Below are 21,281 nucleotides of genomic sequence, written 5' to 3' on the forward strand. Positions count from 1 at the left end.
AAAATATTTTCATGAGATGAAACACAATAGAAAAAATTAGAGGGATAAAAGGGACTCCATCTCCTGCTGTGATGCAAGTAACATCCAAACTACTTAGTCACTCAAGAATATGAATGCTTGTTCACATGTTTGCAGTTTTATTTTACACTTCACTATTCCAGAAATATCCCATAATTCTTAATATAATCTTAAGGCATGTCTTAAAAATCTCAAATATGGAGCATCTACAGAATGGAACTAGGGCAAGGAAGTGATTTCCACCTTTTTGAGTAGACTCGCTGTAAAACCAAGATAGACTGTGACTTGATACTACTGCACTATCCACTAATAACATGATGAAAAAGCCCAGCATGGGCACCCTTTATTGGCCCTTGGTGCTTATCAGCCAAGGGCCCAGAGGTCACACGGACCATGTAGCTCACAGATTTTTCAACTGGGGAGCATAGGGGGATTCATATTTTCATCCCATGTCCACCTGCCCCACTGTAACTACATCAGTTAGAGCAGCTGCCATTTTTTCATTCCTGCACTCAGACTGCCACCGACCTTCAGCGATACCATCACCAGTTACATTAGCTGAGTCCTCCAGAGCAGAGGGTGAAGGCACACACACCCTCTGCAGGTGCATGTAAGGAGCCATACAGGCCAGAAGAGATCACAGAACGACAACAGCATGAATGGGTAACTAAGTGTGCCCTTTTATTGCAAGCTTGAGGTGGAACATGGATTCAATCACCTCAGTGCACACTGGCAACTCCTGAAGGACAGAACAGATGTTAACATGCTTGGTGCTCCTCAGGTTGTAACTACCTTCACCCCAACTCCAAAGGGGAAGGCTGACTTTGCAGTCACCTATCTGCTGCTTCATGTCAGGTATTCTGTAGTCAGATGCTGGGCAAGATTGCTGTTTCAAGAGCTGCTGCTGAGCATAGGGCTTACCCAAGTGCATGAAACTCAGAAATTATTGCAGAACTTCCTTATGTGTGGGGGGTTTTGGAGTCACTAATCCTCACTATCACCATACACCCATAGGAGTATCTGTGTGTACACCCATACGCATGTGTGCGTACCACCCCCAGCACCAACCTTGGGAACTATCCTTTCAGACACACTATAAATTTACCTGAAGAACATTTCTACTTCAGATAAACATCCACCATGGAGCAAAGTCATGTGCAGTGATTGGGCACCCATTGCAAAGATATCAAACCTAACCTGGTGTAGGTGTAACCACCAGAGTAAAACACCACTACTTCTAATACTTTATTTCTAAAAGCAGATTTCAACACCTCTATTTCTTTTGATGTTGTTACTACAATCCAAACTTCGCATTGTGTAGCTAGTTTCCATATTAAAAGTCTTTACTGAAAATCATTTTGCTTTCTCCCATGATAATGAAACAAAGGGGGTCTGAACAGATCGGTTGCAACTCACCCCTACACTGAAGTACCAAACCAGTACAGTGTCTGCACTGGCTTTCAGTAATGGCATGTGTGTGTGCACCCACACTCCTTCTATTTTAACATTTTAAAGATTCTGGTATTTCACATCCCTAGAAACTTGCTCGCCATGCCTATGAAAGAGAAACAATGAAGATCACCGGACCACAGGGTAATCACTTAAATAAGAGTACTTTTATCATGTAAAAGTCTAGGGAATTTTTTTCCAATCAGACTTTAAAATGAAGTAGGATCTCTTCTACACAGGGGTTAAAGCTTTAACTTTTTTGTAACAGTCAAGATTTGGGTGCTTCATTAAAATTCTGAATCCCACACTGTGCTGCGTAAGTGTACACAGCCGAAAGTACAGGAATATAGCTCCAAGTTTCTCTAACCACCACAAATAGTATACTAACAACTGGCTTTGAACAGAATATAAAAGTTACATACACCAGCTTCAAATTCGCAGAAAGCAAGACAATCAAAAAAATGAAGTGCATTAGGAGAAATTCATGTACCTATAGAGTTCAAACTGTAATTATATAATGCGCAATTATTACAAAGATGTACTTCCAGACAGAATGAACTTCTAATGTTAAACTTTTACTCTAGTGACTAGAGGTTCTTGTGGTAGTGTTTGTCCAAAGTGTTTGACGTTTCTCAGAATCCCTGCCACATATTTTGAAAATACTCATTCTCTTCTCTAGGAGGAAGCCAGGCAGACGAATGTTCTAATAATCAGCCTTCCATAGTTAATTATTTTTACAAGTAGTAATATAAGTATTTTTAAAGTTTTTGAAAAGTTTTTTAAACAATCTTGAAAGATCATAAATGGATGAAAACCACACACAACATGCTGAGTAAATCTTTTAGAAACAGTTAATAGGCTCACTGTGGCTTGTGATACAATCTCAACATACTACACACAACAGGGATGCCTTGCACACACTAATGTGACTAGTCATCTGTAAACAAAATCAAAATCGTGACTATAAGTGCTTTTTGCAACCAGTAGCAGTGACTCTCCCATCTTGTTCTGCATTACAATGAGTAACCTTTATACTTCAATGACAACTCTTAATTTTTTTCCCCTCAAGATTCTAAAGCCAGATTCCAAGGTATTTGCATCTCCTCTTTGCAGTGCCCATTGAGCTAACGTGTTCTAAATCATACACAAAACATACACACTGGTTACCCAATGACCAGCTGTACTCACATTGACTACCTCTCCGCTTAACTAGTGCCATCATCTTTATGTATATGAGTAACCATGTATATACATTCCAGTTGGATGGAGGCCACCACACCAAGAAAAGTGTATGTCTCAGGGATGGGAGGAAGGAGGTGTCCGCGAGAGATGCCTACTGACAGATTGTTGCAACATGTTAGGGGAAAAATGCAAGTTCTAGCCTTTAGTACTGAACCAATAGCTAAAAACCAAAATCACTCCCAAAAAACATCTTCAAAAGAAAAATGGACAAACACTTGTTCCTAAAATAGATTGCATTTATCGAATCAGAGAGCAATCCTTCTATCATTAAAGTGGCAGTCAAAGGACAAAGTAATTGCTTCAATGTTCTACTTTAAAGTCCCATTCCTAAAACACTATATTTTGGTAAATTATGGGCAAAATATATACAGATTGAGGCATACACATTCAAGATCAACTCCTTGTAAAAATGTTAATTTTCCTCATTTCTCTAATGGTTTTCTATATAATTTTCTTGATATGAATCCAAATCAGAAGAAACTACAAATTAAGCCAGAAGTGACCTGTAAGATGGAGACCAAAAGCAGTTCTTACCAGGCTGTACAGGAAGAATAAGGAATGTTACCTTTAAGGTGACAGCAATGCCCAAAGCACTCACTTTTAACATTAAGCTTCCAATTCATCTGCTCTTTAAAGGAAAGGAATTCTCCTCACCCATTCCTGCACACCAAAAGCTTTACCTACCCCTCATAGAAGCTATCCTGTAAAGGACAGACAGTAAGTACCCAATGACTAAAAGCACTTTGATCATAAGAACACTGACAAGAGTTCAGTTTGAGAATATCAAATGGGCAAGAGATAAAAATGCAAACAAGTAATTTATGCAAAAATTAACAAAGAGTAATTTCTGCTGGTTTAGATCTCTTATGAGACTTCAAGGCACTTACAGTTATTAATAAAGATTTGTAATTACCTCCTATATTTCCATACTCGGGCCCTGCACCAATTTACAGATACAGAAATTCTGAAAGAGATCAGGTCTAGTAAAGATACTAAGTATTAAAAGTTTTCCCAGTTTTCACTTGGGTCTTTCACTGTGCCTCTGAGTAAGCTAGTCAGACAGGCTGGTCACTCTGAAAGAAAAATCAAACAAATAACTTGGTCAATCACAAACCAATCAGCAACCTATTTGGTTGCTGTCCTTGTTGCTGCTCCATTGTTGTTCTGTTTGGGTTTTTTTAAAGAAAAATTTTAAGTATACATCTACCCCTTTCCTATGCACTGAAATACACAATACAGCTACTTTTTGTCTAAAAATAAATTATGACAGAGTAGCCAAAAAATAATACATGCTTTCCTAATCCTATTTCTTTGTGAGTACATAGGTTCCCCAAGACAATTTCAGCAGAAGAAATATTAGGAAAGCAAATAAATTATTTTTTTTTTATTCTCTAATAAAGCAGCAGCAGAAGGAATAGGAAGAGAAAACAGCAGCAGTCCATAAGTAATGGACTACCTTATTTACAATGAAGCATCCAGTTCTTTATAGTGTGGTTATTTAGAATGCACCATAATCAATGATTGTAGAAAGTTATTCTATCGAAATTCGGCTACATCATACTTACTGGTTTCACCTAGCAATTAATTTAACCCCAAATCTGGGGTCAGAGCCTTTTACGAGCTGTGATAAAGCAGTTCCTTTTAAGAAAAGCAAACAAACAAAAAAGAACTCAAGTTTTATTTTCCATATTTACATATACAGAAGTTCTTGCATTAAAAACTTGAAAACCAAACCATCTGTACATATAATACAGTAATTAAAGTCTCCATGAATAAAATCTTAAATCTGTAAGTTTACTTGAAAAATCATATTAAATAAAGCAGCATTAAAATCCAACAAATGGGGATGAGGATGAAGAGGAAAATAATGACCACACAACATTTGTATTCTGCCCTTCCCATATATCTTTTATGCTAGTTGAACCTTTGTTCTCAGGGTAACTTGAAAAACCTCCAAATTCTGAGTTTCTTTCACTTGTCTGAAATAATTCCAGTAGGGCCTGTACTGGTGAGCTACAAGAACTTCTCTTCTCTTCAGGAACAGTCGGCCTATCTGTATACTTTATGCATAACTCTCTATTCTGTTTCCAGGTTTCTCTCTTATTTCTTCCCAAATAAAGCTTCACTTTTCTGTGCAGCTTTCCAGACGGTGAATTGTGCACAGTGCTGGCAGCCAATTCATTAAGTTCTTTGTTTATAGCAGTATCAGATACCTCAGCCTCCAGAACGACGCTGTGCTGCATCAGTTGATGACTATCATATAAATCACAATGTTTCTTGACAAATGTGGGATTGGCATCTGTTTTTTTCAAACACTTTGCTGGTAGAACTACTGCATTATTTAATTTTCGTTTTGCCTGTGAAAGGTTTGTGTCTTTTTCACTAAAATCTGTATCTTGAGTATGAGAAAAAAAAGTACGCGTGCCTTCCCGAAAACACTGTAAATTCTTTTTATCTACTTCTGGTTCCCGTATTTCTTTACTGAATGGCTCATAAACTTGCGACAAGTTTTCTGTGTATGCTTTGTCATCTTTCTGATGAGGTGGTTGTATGAAATTTGATGATACAACAGTTTCTCTTATGTTTGCAGCACAGGAGCAATCAGTTTTAGCATTTGCATCATTATTTCTGAACATACTTTTCGGTTCCAAAGGTTGTGACAGGTGACGATAAAGAACTGAACAGACAGATCCAGAAATAGGGGTAGGTATTGGCAAACAATTTGGTTGTATTTCTGCAGGCTGGCGATCCAGTTTGAGTGACCGCATTGCTGTATCCTTCCATGAGTAACTTTTCAATGAAATGCGTTGCTTTTTCAGTCGTTCTTTCAGCTCATCTGGTCTAGTTATCTTTCCAATAATAGGAGAAAAATATCCTGTACTACATTTTGTCCTGCAATGAAATTGTTTAAAATTAACAAACACTTGAAAAAAACATGGGTAACCACCCCATATGCAACCAATTCTAGAAAAACAAACCAACAAAGCAATTTTCATTTTTAAAGGAAAGATATATTTAGGGTAACACCACACTACTTCTACAGGAACAGTGTCTTATATTTGAATTTGATGTTTTGTTATTGGTTTCTACAGCTCATAAAATTGTTTTTAAAATACACAAAGTAGTCTAGTATTTCAGTAAATCTCAATTCACAGTGGTATTAAGATCAAAAGAAGTTAATTAATATAATGCAATGACTATAAATACTTACAAACTTTCTATGATATATATACACACACAATTAGAATAATCATGTATGATTTTCTTGACATAGTATTTCAAACCTAACCACTCTTTTTAAATCAAAAAGGAATAAAGGGTTGCCTTCATTAGGCTATCAGTTGTTTTGACTCTATTTGCATTTCCTTTGATTTCTCTAAGAATATCTTTATTTCTTCTTTTTTGTTGTTGTTGTTAAATAAACAAGAAAGCTATTCCTTATCTCCCAACTCATTTGCAAAAAATCAGAGCAATCTTGAACAGTTACTGTTCCAAGTAATGAAGACACTGGTGCCTACAGTCCAAGACATGAAACAAGTCTTTCTTGCCCATTTAAGATTTTGAGCTATGAAGAAGAAAGGAAAATCTTCATTTTTTGTCCAGCACAGGCAGGACAGAAACTAAGGGGTTAGAGTACAGATAGACAGGAAGATCTTGCTTAGACTAGGAAAAGTTTTTCCACTGGTAGGGAGGAGATCAGATTGATTGAGGAAGATATCAAATGCTGTTCTTAGCCTACTAAGAATGATAGAAAGTTTTTAGAGCAAGATGTTCAGACATTGCTGTCCTTCTGTCAGCAATACTTTAGCACAGTAGATCTTCCTTTTCTGAAGCTGAAGGATAGGTAGGACAACTTTTGGCAATTCCTTTCACTCTCATTTTCCTGTGATGCCATCTGCACTTTTAGGGTTTTTTTCTCTAATTTCTACCTTATAGAAGTGATTTGCCAGGCACAACTTCATCTCAAATTTCAGTGATTTATTTCAGACTGAAACAATACTAATTTATCCTGTATCAGATCCAGAACTGCAGAAGTATCTTTTTGTTCACTGTCTTAACTCTGAGTCTTTAAAATTTCAAGCATGTAACTTACCTTTTTATTTTTTTTGCATCATCTTTGTATTCAACAAAGTCATAAACAAACTTTGAGATTATATCATCCACAACTTGATACTGTGTACTTTGTGCAAAATTTTGGTGCTGTTCACTTTCAAGATGCTAGAATTAAAGAAAAAACATAAATCTAATAGTACAGATACAAACATACAAGTCAACAGTGTGATATGGAGCAGTAAATAAATATCATTAATTTATTACCAGCGTTTCAGACATGTACTAATAGTGCCTTCAGCTATCATACATTGAAGCAGCAATCAAGAATTAAAATGTACAGGGGAAAAAAAATACCCACTTGCTGCATTTTAGGAAATATATAGAGAAAAATCTCTTAAGATAAAAAATACATTTAACTTGCAAGTAGAAACCACTGTTAATATCACATTTAAGACATATGACTGTATCAAAGCATGTACTTGACATTTCACATACTGTTTGCAGATCTTCATATTTCTTCCCACAACATTCACAGTATCCTCTCTTTTTTTTGTCCTTCTGAGGGAGCTGAACAGGAGTTTCACAGTCCTTGTCACTATTTATTTTGTTTCTACTAACAGAAAAGATATATTATTAAGTCTCAAATATGGAGCTGAGCTCTATACTTGCCTCTCACAGTATGTTCATTCTTACTTACAAAAAAATACAAAACCCCACTTTATTTCCCCTCAAACTATTTACACTGTGTTAGTCGATACTTAGGAAAAAAAAAAGAGAAAAATTATGCATTAATAAAAAAAATATATCTACTGCAAGACAACAGGCAGACCCAGTGGAACTGTATGTGAGCATAAAACATCCAGGTTAGTACAGATGTACTACTATCACTGACTCAAAATAAACAATGCAAAATTGCTAAATAAAAAAAAATAATCTCATTTGACAAATCCAAAGATATATGAAATTTTTATGCATAGCTGGTAAAAGAAAAGGTTTTGATAAATTCAAAACTAGAAAAAAAGAAAAAAGCCTTCTAGCATCTCGACTGTCAGCACTTTTGATACCAAGAAAACACTTGTTGATGCAGCAAAAACATTTGGTGACCTCATTCTTTGGTAAAAGTTAGTAACAGTCATATTTGTTGGTTATACATAGGTTATGAATATGCTGACCAAATGCCATGTTGTTCTGCTTTTCTAGGTACAGGATAAGTGGAAATAAGAGGAACAGAACCTCAAGTTCTTCCTGGAGATTAAAACATGAAGAGGTTTTCAATAGCTGCTCCATGACCTTCAGAGTCCTCATCTGAGGGGAGCTACTGTTTGCTGCAATTCACTATTAAAACACCTAAGGATGATATGCTAGCGGAAAAGCAAAACCATCCATCTCTTCTTCCCTTTTACTTCAGAGGAACAGTGCCATCTCCCTGTCTAGCCAAAAAACATTCTGACAGACTTCAAGTATCTGCACAGATGTAAACTCAGGGCTTTACATCAAAAAACCTGTCCTGAAAAAAATCTCTAACTTAGATTGCAATGCATTGTTCAGCATAAGGGTGCACTGCTTTCAACAACTGCTTCCAGTCAACAAGTCTAAACCAGTAAACACCTGCCCCAGTATTTGTTGGGTTTCACAGGACAGGATCCATCTAACTGTGTACTTTTCCTACTAGACTAACCCTTCACCTTCCCTCTTTAGAACTGTAAAAGTCACAGAGAACCAGTAAGCAGGATATAAGCAACAGAATTTATCATCTGAAGATTAAATAATGTTTGCAGGTCTTGCCCAGTGCAGAAGCAGCACTGACAACTTCAACAAGTTTTTCTCCCAGATGAAGATAAAACAAGGAAGCACTCCCCTTTCCCTCCCAAAACTGACATTCCTCACATTTAGCTGCCGAGTATGAAATAATCTCCCACCTAAATATCTCTTATGTGCCAACCTGAAAGATTAAATATTCAAACATAACTCCTGAAATTTTCAATATATCATATTCCTTAATCCATATACATGAAAATAATACTGACTTTTTTTAATGCTTTAAAAAGAATGGGCCTTTCTAACCCCCTCTGAAGACACACCATCAGATATTGCCTTATTATTGCAAGGGTTACTACTGTATGATAGTCGCTTTGCTTTTTCATTACACTGCTACATTCATTGCAATTTAAAAAAAAAATAACCCACAAAAATGATTTTTTTTTTCATCATGTCAACATCAGCTGAAAACCTCCAGCACTATAATGGTGAAAGACTGAACAGAAGCTATTATATAAAGAAAACCTAAATAAGTCTTAGACCCAGGGACAGAAAAGCAGTAAAAGTTACTAGACACAGAAAGTTCCACGTATAGCAAAGCTACCTTTCACCTAAATATATTCAGTCTCTCATGTGAATCAGTTTTAGAGGTCAGTAAAAGAATCATTAATACTCCAGATATGCTAGGTAGAAGAAATTCAAAACAATCGTTTCATTCACCAAAAACCAGATAATTAAGACTAAGTAGTTTCAAATCATAAAATCGAATTACCAAAAGTTCTAACTGCATCTGAAGTGCTCCAATAGAGCCTGAATGCCAAAATGTATCATATAAACACTTGCTGTGAGACCAATTGCCATTCTACTGGGCAGATGGCATCTACTTTTCATCTCTGAAGAGCTGAAGCAGTACCTGCAGAATCTAATTTCTAGGAATTAGACTTTATCAACAATGTGTACTCTTTAACAATGATTTTGCACTGTTATTGAGTATCACTGTTCTAAAAATTTTTAGCTGCCTACTTTGGCATTATACTGACAAATATCAGAAGTCTTAAGAAATCCACTTCCTGTAAAATACTTACTGGATGGCATTCCAGATGAAGGCAAAGAAGAAACCAGTGGCAGAAAGGAAAAAAATATCTTATGCTGACCCACAGTGATAGGAGAAGGCCGCATTTTTGGATGTATACATCTGTATGTCCAAAAAAAAGGACTAAAGACAGGATAAAGAGGGTATGGAAAGATAGACAGACACCAACAGTTACAGTGCAGGAAATACATGAGCTAAGACACAGCTATTAGTATTAAATATCACATGAAATTAGAAGCAGAGCAATTATTTCAGAAAACAATTACTTTAGAATTTAAGAGAACTGCCCTCTCCTCTATCCACACCTCAATAATAAGTTTTCAACAAACCTTTGCTTAGACTGAATTTGCTTTTGACCAGAAGGATGCTTCTTATCCACCTCAAATGGACTACATGGTTTTGGAACACAGTAGTTCAGAACCGGAAAACTGGGTAACTGCAGATAAAATGGTCGGTAGTTGCTGTATTAGACAAAACAAGTGCATTAGAACCATCAGAAATGGAAGAGGTTTATAGCACAAATCTTGAAAAAGCATTCCTTTTATATATATTCTTTACACATAACATACACAGAATGCTAAGCAGACCCACATCCTGTAGTAAGTCATTCTGTCCTTCTTTCTTATAAAGTAGATACTTTTCTCAAAATAGATTTGCTTTGAGTTTCTATAGCTGTCTTACACATTTCCCAGGGTATGGCTTTCATGTCTATTGTTGAGTTGGGAACCAATAAAGCTAAGAACAATTTGGATAATGGTGCATCTGTGTTCTTGAGAAGCAGCTACAGAAGTTCCTAACATCTAAGGAATTTTATTTTTTTCCATTTTACCGTTTTCTTCCTTTTTGACAAATTTTAATTCATCATTCAAAATATAAAATCTGACCTTTTCATTTTCGAGAAACATAGTTCTCCTGTACACCATTGTACTTAAGAGATATCAGAACTAGCAACTGTACCAGTGCTCTGAGTATATTAAAACCATTTAAAATAGGGCATACCAAAAGTTCACATACTGAATCATTTGACTGAAATGCTGATGCCAGAATTCAGTCTGATTTTTTTCCCCCACATTACTATTATAAGCTATCCAGGCAGAAGGAAAAAAGCAACTCTGAAAAACATATTAGGCTAAGCATCTTTTTCTGCTTCCAAACTGTTATTCATGTTGCATAAACATTAAAAAGCATTGCTTATGCTACACAGACATTTAAATGTTTCAAGTGTTTAGTACCCCACTACATTCAGAAGTCCAATTCACACGTTTATATACAAATTTCATGTACTCACAACTGTGTTTGTCCAATTGTCCCCACTATCCTCACATCCCTCATACCCATTACAACTCACAGTGTAAGACCAGGTTTAAGTACCTTTTTTTAATTCAGCAAAGTGTCAAATAAATCAGGTCAAAGATTTGGAACTTATAAGCATTATCACAAAGCAGAAGTTAATTAAGAATTTAAAGGTGCAAAACATACTGTGCAGAACTGCACTTTTTTTGTAATCCATTTTTCTCTCAACTTCTGGCAAACTGGTATTTCCTTACAGAAACAGGTCTGATTGATTATACGACCAGAAAGATGCAAAAATTTTAAAGGCTGAAGTATCAGATTTGATGCTACTAGGGATGCTGAAATCTGATTAATAGGCATCTTTTTCCTTTTAAAAAGAAATGGTTGAACAGGAAATTAAAACTAATTTCAAAGGATAATTTTAACTATAACAACTTTCCTTTCCTTACATCTAAACAGTATCTGCAGGAGATGAATGTCACTGAGTTGAGACTACAGGCCTGAAATATAGCATACAAAATTTTATCGGCCTTTTGGGCTACGGGATTTGGATCCAAGAAAAGATGTCAAGGTTCGAAGCTTCTGGATTTCCTTTTCATTCATATGGCCCTTGGTAGAAAGTAGCTCAGAGAACCCACTCTCATGATCTATACAAACTGGAGCTACATATTAACTTGCCAGTTCCATTACCTACTACAAATATTCCCTACTATACTAGCTCATTCTCAATCAGTGGCTAAACATAGATACCTATACCCAGAGCATGCAGAGATAAAAACTTTGTATATTATAAGAGAACAGTATGCTTGCCATCTGAAGTCAGGAAGTCAAAGGAAATTGAAATCTGAAGGCCACTTCCTCAAGGCATATTAAATGTTTCTGAATTACTCAGGTTGAGAGACGCATTATTGAATGCGTGAAGAGAACACTTACCGACTTCGATCTTCCACCTTGACAAATGGATATTTCAGTCTACCTGCTCAAAGGGGGGAAAAAGAAAATTAAGATAAATACTTTTCTTCATTCAAGCAAGTTACTCCAGTAGCAGAATAAATAAGCAGGAATTATTTTAGAACTCATTATGTACATGTTTTGACAAACTATTTCCATTAATTTTTCCTACATGCTTTTCTTAGACGTCCAAATTAGAATACAGCACGCTTGACCAGATGAGAACAGGAGTGCATTTTTAAGCATTCAGAAAATAAAGCAAACCAGAAACCTCTACAAATATTGAAGTACTTACTTCTTGACTTCTGAGCAGTAACTTCTTTTCCCTAAAAAAAAAGAAAAGGTATAAAATCTCTGTGGATATTATTCTGCATTTTACTTAAAGATTTAGCTATAGCTAATTTTAAGTTATGAGGGTTGCCCTGTGTTAATCACAACTTCATACACAGTCATGATAAATTTTGTCAGAAACTAAGCTCATTAGTACCTCAGAAATATGGTGACACGTTTCACAAATATTTATTTCTACACTACAAAAAGTGTTCTCCTTGAGACATGTCAATTTTTCCTAAAAGCAAAACCAAACAAAAAATTCACAAAGTTAAATTTGTAAACTTAGTCTCTGTCCTCTCCCAAAATATCTTGCGATGGTTGAAAGTTGATACTTAAATATGGTAACATTTTTACAACACTTTATAAATGCTTATTAACACTGTAAAATGCCACCAAAAACTGCAGCTACCAACATTCTCCAACTAAAACAATTCTTCTGATTTGAATGGAGTTTTAGCAATGAAGATGAAAATTAAAAAGAGTATTTTCCCTTTGGAAAAGAGTAAAGTCTACATTCAAGCATGAGCTATTAGCTCTAATTGATTCTAGTTAAAGTAAAGCCATGTATTTTATGCTCCTTGCACAAAAACTCCACCCTGCTATCCATGAACAGACACACTGATGATTTAGCAGAAGATCTGATGTGGCCTCAGTAGTTAGCCAATACCAATACTGCATTCCAAAACAACATAACATAGACTAGATGGTATGTTTCCATTTACTTATTATCACAGATCCCGGCCTGGACTAGATAACTGTACAACTTCACATGTTTAATATACATTACAGAGCAACTGCAGAGAAGAGTACACAAGCAGCTAGAACAGTTTCAATATCATACACTAAAACCTGGAGAAATCGGGATTTTCACATGCCAACCACACATTATTGGCAGAATAGCTCAAAGATGCTTTATGCTAGTTCTCTAAAAGACTAGGAAGGGCAAAATGCCAAGTTGAGCAACTGACAGATTCCTTAAACACACCTTCTTCAGAAAATGTAATTGTGATTCTTCAAAATGGTCCATCAAAAGGAAATAATTTCTAACAACTTTGCCACAGGGAAAATTATACAAGGCTACTTAACCACAATCTACATCATACTAAAACCAAGCTACTTTTTTTTTTTTTTTTAATTTTATTATTTTTGTGGCAGGCAGAATGGAAATTTCAGACAGTTCAGTACTACTGATTCTTAGATATCCTTTACAAGAGCAAAGGTCTACACATTATTTTGTCAATGCTACTATGGAATTTATTTTTTAATGGTAAAATGTACAGCTAATACTTTCTATTTTTCAAAGATGGTTTTTACATCAATTTATAAAACATACTGGTCTGAAAAGCTGAACTTAAACAAGACTTTAATAAAGTAAAATCTGTAAGCTTCACAGTAGGTATTATTTAGTACACCTGTGTTTTCTCACAGTAATTAAATAAATTGCATTTTCACAAACAACAAAGAGCCACTTACATCTTTAAAAGAGTTTGCTTTTTTGATGAGGTAGAGCTCCTTCTTCTTTTGTTCTATGTAATTCTTAACATCTGGCAAAGAGAGGGAGAATTATACTCGTGTGTTTATTTTTGTATGTTTGATGTAATTTTTAATATTTTGAATTAAACAAAAGAATAATTAATGTTACAAGTTCAAGTTAGGCTTCATCAAACAAAAATATTTACCATCAATATGAAGTACCTTCACTCCCCAACTCAAAGCATTGGATAGTATACTACCAGAGGGGATTAAGTCCTGCAAACAATAAATTATATTAATAATTTTAGGCAATACATAGTAGATTATGTAAAATAATTACAAATATATTACAACATTTAATATTAAAGCTGAGATCGAAATGCAGGTGCTTTGCTTCTTGCGAAAAGACTATCATTCTCCTTAACTGACTTTTCCATCTCCGTATCAGCACTTCATCATCAAGATTATATTTAACCTTTCATAAAGCCAAAATTGTTCTGCTGTCGCATTTTATAGTAAGATTTGAAGACAGTGATTTTATACATCTAGTTTAACTTCACAAGCACCCCTCAAATGCTAGCTATATTAGCAATCCTGATAGATCACAATACTAGTCATAAGACTCCACAGACTTTCAATTTTTCACTAAGTACCCAGAAAGCATGATCGGACAGTCGTACTTAAGGCAATACTCAACTTCTGCCTGAGCATTCCAGGAAGGACTTCTCTCTTAGACCACTATGACCACCCTTACTACTGCTTGTTTTCTAAAAGAGCAAATTCAATTTCTCAAGCATGAATTTGTTGATTACTCAGCTTACCTGCTCTTTGATTGCTTTTTCAACTAAGGATTTTCCTCTGCTCATACCTGTCTATGTTAAAGAAGAAACACATTTGTGGCAAGTTAAAACTCATTTCGAAAAAAACCAAAAGGTAAGACAATTTACATTGTTGCTAACAAATACATATTTTAGCTATGATAGTCTCCTTTTTTTCACTGTACTGCTATCTTTCATTAATTTGCATCTTCCCCACAAGGTTGATAAAGTCTGTGTGAAAAAAAGAAAAAAGAAAAACAAGACCCAAACAAGTAATCGTCTTCAGCCAAAGCAGGTCACTGCACAGCTGAAGCAATGTTAGTGCTGGAACAACATAGATGGCGCGAATAAGCAGCCAGTAGCACATGCCAAAATATGAGATTTCATCAGTGGGACTTGTGTCAAATTAAGCTAACAGTCATGAATATAATCATAGCCTCTGTCTTATCTCCATCTTTTCTATCACCAGTGCTGTTTATTCACAGTGAGCTACCCTTTACCCACCTAGGTTATTTGGAAAATGAGGTGATCTCATTGATGCAATGCAAAGACCAGCCTGCAGACTGGCTCACTGTCATGTTTCTGAATAAGTACCATGTATATAGCACAGCTAATTGTTTCCAACTGTATTCTGAAAGGACTCAACTTCACATAAGACTGCACAAATTCAGATACTAACTGTTGCAATTAACATGATCCTCTAAGAAAGAGTTCAGAAAAACTTCATACTGTTTTAAATATTTGAATTATTTCCTTGAACTACTATCAAAGAGTGCTTCTGCAGAGATCTGCACTAACAACATCACAGCAGCCAGATTTTAATAGCCTATGTGGCCACAGAGAAAGGAACTGCTGGGTGCCATCGCAAGCCTATCCATATTGATCCAGCTGTCAAACATAACAATGTCAATGTTATTAATTAAAAGTCAGACACACTATATTAGAATAGATTTTGGTGTAGTTTGCTTATTTACAGAAAAGGCTCCTTTTTAAAATTAGTTTTTGAAAGCTTGCTTAATTGGAGTTAACAAGTTAGCCTGAAGCAGTTTAAAAGTATGTTTGACCTGTTAAAAAAAACACCAACAAACAAAAAAAAAATCCCACACCACCTTATCCACTCAAGGAACGGTTGCCATCTTTAGGAAACAAAATAGAATAAAAATAATAAGAGCACATCCCCTGGACTGTACTTGTTTTGCAGTATTACTAGTAAGAAAGTTACTGTATCTACTACCTTAAATGAACTTCCATCATGTCGATCTTTTCTGTTGCTAGGATGAGGTGAACTATTTCCTCCATTACGTGCAGATTCTGGGCTAGGGACAGGAGAAATCTGACCAAGAGTTGGTGCAAATTTTGCCTCCTTTTTGTTAGACACCAGATAGCTGATATCTTTACTAAGAAAACTCTCCACTCTCTAAAGATAAAGACATAAAGCAAGTAATTATTTCAGGACAATAAATAATTTTACATTGTATACTTTAAAGAAAAATGACAAAGCTAGAATAATTAAGTTCAAAAACATTGGATTAACGACAAAATATTTTCTTAAGATCTGGATGACAATTACAATTGAGATGTAGTAGCATCTTACTAGTCACAAATTCTAATTTCAATTTCTTAATTTTGTAATCTTTATCACAGAATCATCTACGTTGGAAAGGACCCTGGAGATCATCTAGTCCAACCGTTTGCCTAGCACAGTTCCCACCTACAGCATACCCTTAAGCTCTAAATCGACCCTACTCTTGAACATCTCCAGGGATGGGGACTCCACCACCTCCCTGGGCAGCCCATTCCAATGCCTAACAACCCATTCTGGAAAGAAATACTTCCTAATATCTAGCCTGAACTTTCCCTGACGCAACCTGAGGCCATTCCCTCTTGTCCTGTCGCTTTCTACTAGGCTAAAGAGGCTCAAGCCCAGCTCTCTGCAGCTTCCTTTCAGATAGTTGCAGAGGGTGATAAGGTCTCCCCTCAGCCTCCTCCAGACTAAACACCCCCAGTTCCCTCAGCCGTTCCTCATAGGACATGTGTTCCAGACCCTGCACCAGCTTTGTAGCCCTTCTCTGGACGTGTTCGAGTAACTCTATGTGCTTTTTGTAGTGAAGGGCCCAAAACTAACACAGGAATCGAGGTGCGGCCTCACCAGTGCTGAGTACAGGGCTCAGATCCCTTCCCTGTCCCTGCTGGCCACGCTATTGCTGACACAAGCCAGGATGCCATTGGCCTTCTTGGCCACCTGGGCACACTGCTGGCTCCTGTTCAGCCAGCTGTCAATCAGCACCCCCAGGTCCCTCTCTGAATGGCAGCTCTCCAGCCACTCCTCCCCAAGCCTGTAGCGCTGCTGGGGGTTGTTGTGGCCCAAGGGCAGCCCCCGGCATTTGGATTGGAGCTCATGCAGTTGGCCTCAGCCCATCACTCCTATCAAAAGACCTTTGCTTTGTTTTGATTATAATTCTTTGAGCTCTCTAGCTGTAATACCTTCTACACAGTAGTCAAACACTGCATTGAGAAATAACAGAATGACTCAAAGAAAACCATGGTTTATATAATGTTATGAAGCAGAAATTTCATAGAAGTGTTCAGTTAAACTTAAAGGCACGTGGATGCAAATATAGTTTACGGTTTGGAAGAAGCTATAAATTTATTGAGTTTAGAACCAGCAAAAAATTTAATATCTCAGGATAATTACCATGTTTCACACCTCAAGCATTCATAACACTTCTCAAAAATGTAGAAGACTTAAGCAGACTCATAACATTTTCATACTCAGCAAGACAAAATATGTGGTTATCCTATGCTTATGTTCTTCTGTTTTGTTCCTTCAGTCTTTCATTACCAACTGTTGTATGATTATCAGCTCTATTTGCCTTGTTATTTCTTGCTAGTTTACATAAGTTAAAATATTTTCCTCTTCTCCACTGATCAGTATGGAAAGCACAGTTCACACGGGCAGCAAGCCTGAAATTGTGCCTTCCAATTCCGCTCTATGTACCTGGTATAGAAATGGGATAGGGAGGCACTTCTGTGGGCACTCCACACAAGTAACAGTGAAATACACGGTAGTCGATCTTGCGGGCACTGGGCGCCTCAGATTTTGGCATATACTCTTCAGAATAGAAAGACTTTGGTTTTAGTCTTCGATTTGCAACTTTACTTTTCACATATAAATTCCTAAAACTTCGATTTAGAGAGAAAGACAAAAGATAGTGTGCAGTCATTTAATGCTAAACGTAAAGAGATGCCTTTAATTTGAAACGCTGTTACTGCTATTCCTTGCCTCTGCTATCATTTCAGACTGCATCTTGATTTACAAGCATCAATTTCATAAAACTGCTCAGTACTCCTCTGAGGTGTAGTATTGCCAAATACTATACATTCAATACAATGGCAATAGTATTGAAGAAGTATTGCCAAAGCAACGTTCAGAATAGCTAGCAATTTAAAGCAGATCCCTTTTGCTTCTGTGGATAAAGTGTGTTTAATACTTTAACCATCAAGATTCCTCTACGCTAATTCAAAAATATTCAACTTTAAAGTGGACCATACAATTGCACTGCTTGTCTGTTAGTATGACATCTTGTACTTGCTTGCAAAGTGTTTCTTCCATACAGAAGAGAGAATTAGGAAAAAAAAAAGTAGGAAGACGCTTATAAAATTTATTATTTAAATAAGAGTATTTAAAAATACTCATTAACACACTGGCAGAAAGTACTTACTGAAGTTACCGACTTAGCAAGTGAATACAAAGCACTATCTAATCTCTTTCAGGTTCAGCTGAAGAACTTTAGTTGTAACATGTAAGTGTCAACATAGAAGCAGTGGAAAAAAATCACCTCAAACAATGAAACTTAGTAAATTTGGATAAAATTTTAAGCAAATGAATAATCAACGGAAAACAACTTTATCATAACTTGCTACAATTAGCAAAGCACCTTCTAGCAAAAAAGGTAAAATAATTAGTTAATAAGCTAATTGTTTGTATTAAACATTACGACAAACAAAAAATAAGATCAGGTCACATATAAAATAAAAATAACATTAAAATGCAGTCACAAAGAATGTGGAAAAGGCATTCCACATGCATAGATTTTCTTGTAGTTTCATAAAGGTCTCTGCTCATTAACTTACCCCTCCTAGTTCTTTGAGGTCCTTCCCTATTTTTTCAGAGATCACATTTGATGGAATATCGAGGTAAAACACCTTCCCAGTGAGTGGCTTATACTTAAGTTTCTCTGGTTTTCCTGTATCTTTTTTCACATTCTTCAGAGAAGATCTTATCTTTTCTGGTTTTGCTTGCATTCCATCTGCTGCAAAAAAGAAAAGGCAATTTAAAGCAATTTAAACAGGACTCTGTTTTATGAACTTTTTTTTCCTGTTCAAAAAGGAAGCTTCCTAAATTATGGAAAGGCAAGCTTCTACACAATCTAAGACTTTTAAATAATAGCTATCTGTTAAACGTGAAAAACTGACATTAATAGTAATATCACATACAGCCCTTAGAAGTTTCTCCTTAAAATTATATTCTAAAATGGACTTTTTAATTTCAGTTGCTATACAATGACATCAATTTTCTCACCCGGTTTAGCATACGTCTGTGCCACAGTACATACTTGCAGTCACCAAGAATCACCAGAACACCATTTTAGAACAGAATCTCTTACTCATCTGAGCCAATAAGGATTCATATAATTAGAACAAAAAAACAGCCAAAAGTAACTGAAACACCAAAAAATACAACACTTAGATCCTACTATTTATCTGAATTTTGAGCACCCACCTGAGATGCAGGAAAACTAAGCCTAAAGTTCAGAAACACTCTAGTTATGACCACTCTTTCTGTCCCAGTGAATTTTACTCTAAAAAACCACACACACAGCAATTAAACTGTACTGATGAACTTTTCTGATGCTCAACACACAGCTATCCACGCAGGCCTAAGTGTTGGACTAGACATTTAAACAAGCAAATAAAAAAATTCCATCTGGGTGAGAAATAAGCCTCATTTCGCAAAGTAAATGTTTATTAAGTGTGGTGGAGTGCTACAAGAACATCAGCACAATACTGAGCAGCAATCAAAAAATAAAAAAATTAGAAATTATTAAGAAACAGAAAATAAAATGGAACATTTTGTAATACCACTTCATAAATGCAGGACTCAGCCACATCTTAAATACAGCCTGCAAAAGAGTAACAAGGATGATCAAAGGCATGAAGAATGCCTTGTATATTGTCAGTCTGTAAAGTATATGATTTAGGGGATGTACAAAATCAAGAACACAGAATGGCTAAACAGCCTAGACAAAACTAGGACTCGGTACAAAATTAAAAAAATAGGAATTGATTCTCTATGCAACAGGTCAATCCTGTGTAGCTTGTGGCCAAAGCATAATGTTGATACTAAGATGTGATTTCTAGGGGAGGTTACACAAGTACTAGGAAGAGGGGTCCTAAATGCAAAGAAATGACACGCAACTCAAAGTGTCTGTAGCTAACCAGCTGGAAACCAGGATAATATCATTAGGTGAAACTAATCATACCTTCTGTTTTTACATACTTCCACAGGAATCCATATATCACCAATGACAGAATTATCTAAGACTTGCACATCGTTAGTCTTACATTGTTTTTTCTTCCCCACTGACACTACCCTGCTCCTAGTTGCTTCTGTTCTGGAGAAGCTCAAAAGAGACCATGAGGGCTGCTAGAGGAAGTGAGCAGGCCTCTTCAGACAAAAAGCCAAGATGCAAAACAGTCCCTCTTATGTACGCTCCCCCTCCCTGAAATGGTGTTGGATGGGACGGGGAGCTGAACCACAATTCATGCTGCAAGATTCTGTAAGCAATGTTTATGAACACACATAAGAGGAGCAACAGCGGTCAGCTTTATAGAACCTAAGAGACCAAAAGAATTAAGAGAAATAGGAAAATGAGGAGGCTTAGGATAATATAACTGATTCAGAATCTAAACATAGATAATCAGGTGTGCGAGTGAAATTCCAGATGACCAGGAATCAAAATATATGATGGCCAGGGCAGCTCAAAAATGAACACAATAAATACTGGAATTACTACTGAAAAATACGCATTAAGCTTCTTTGGGATAATCAGAAGTTGGGCCTGAATTAGCAGTACTGCAGTAACAGTAAAGAGTCTCTCCCGTAAAGCAACTGCATTTTAATACCCTGGGCCTAACGCGCCTTCCATGCATGCTCCTGATACCAGCAAAGATCTGCCTGGGTGGAGCAGTTCGCACGGCGGGGGGCTAACGAATTTCAACACAGCTGCTAGTTTTTTTGCACTGCAAGCATCCTGTAAAACAGATCAAGCTAGCTTTTGTTACCTTTTCAGGTACACACTTTCACGTTTAATCCCCCAAACGACGCAAAGGTTATTTCGGTTGTCCTGCACTAGGAAAGCCAGCCCAAGGCGTGCCTACCCGCTAGCCTGGCAAAGGCGGGCGGCCCGCGCCCAGCAGCCAGCTGCCTGCGGGGGCTCAGAGCCAGCGCCAGGAAGGCGGCACCGGCACCAAGCCGCGGCTGAAACCGACCCTGCCGACGGCGGGCAAGGCTGGACCCCCCCGACCACCCCGCGCTCCAAGCCGAGGCGCGGCAGCTCCCCTCCCGGGCCATCCCCCAGAGACCCGCCGCTTACGGGGACGCGCTCCTTTGTCGGCGGCCTCCGCGGCGCTGGATTTCATCTTCCCGCGGCGTCACATCCCCCTCTCCCCGCCGACATACCTACGCGGTTCGGCACAGCCTATAAGCGCCCCGGCACGCAGCAGCAGCCCCCGCCGGG

At 37.0% G+C, this 21,281-nt stretch overlaps 1 protein-coding gene across 2 annotated transcripts; it reads right to left on the reverse strand.

Moving 5' to 3' along the window:
- Positions 1–4,368: 4,368 nt before the first annotated feature.
- DBF4 (DBF4 zinc finger) lies at positions 4,369–21,275 on the reverse strand. Of its 2 annotated transcripts, none has more exons than XM_026841765.1 (12): positions 21,138–21,275; positions 18,616–18,791; positions 15,714–15,898; positions 14,485–14,533; positions 13,870–13,939; positions 13,662–13,734; positions 12,153–12,184; positions 11,840–11,885; positions 9,943–10,074; positions 7,258–7,375; positions 6,803–6,927; positions 4,369–5,601 (listed from the first exon to the last, which is right to left on the reverse strand). In XM_026841765.1, the coding sequence occupies exons 1-12, from the start codon at positions 21,181–21,183 to the stop codon at positions 4,536–4,538; spliced, it is 2,118 nt and encodes a 705-aa protein (XP_026697566.1). In that variant the 5' UTR covers positions 21,184–21,275; the 3' UTR covers positions 4,369–4,535. The 2 variants fall into 2 exon arrangements, with proteins under 2 accessions (XP_026697566.1, XP_026697567.1); XM_026841766.1 differs by having other exon boundaries at positions 4,371–5,601; positions 11,840–11,882; positions 12,153–12,183; positions 13,664–13,734; positions 18,616–18,794.
- Between the last annotated feature and the right edge of the window lie 6 nt (positions 21,276–21,281).

The sequence above is a fragment of the Athene cunicularia genome, assembly GCF_003259725.1.
Source record: "Athene cunicularia isolate RWA chromosome 2 unlocalized genomic scaffold, athCun1 chr2_part1, whole genome shotgun sequence".
Lineage (NCBI taxonomy): Eukaryota > Metazoa > Chordata > Aves > Strigiformes > Strigidae > Athene > Athene cunicularia.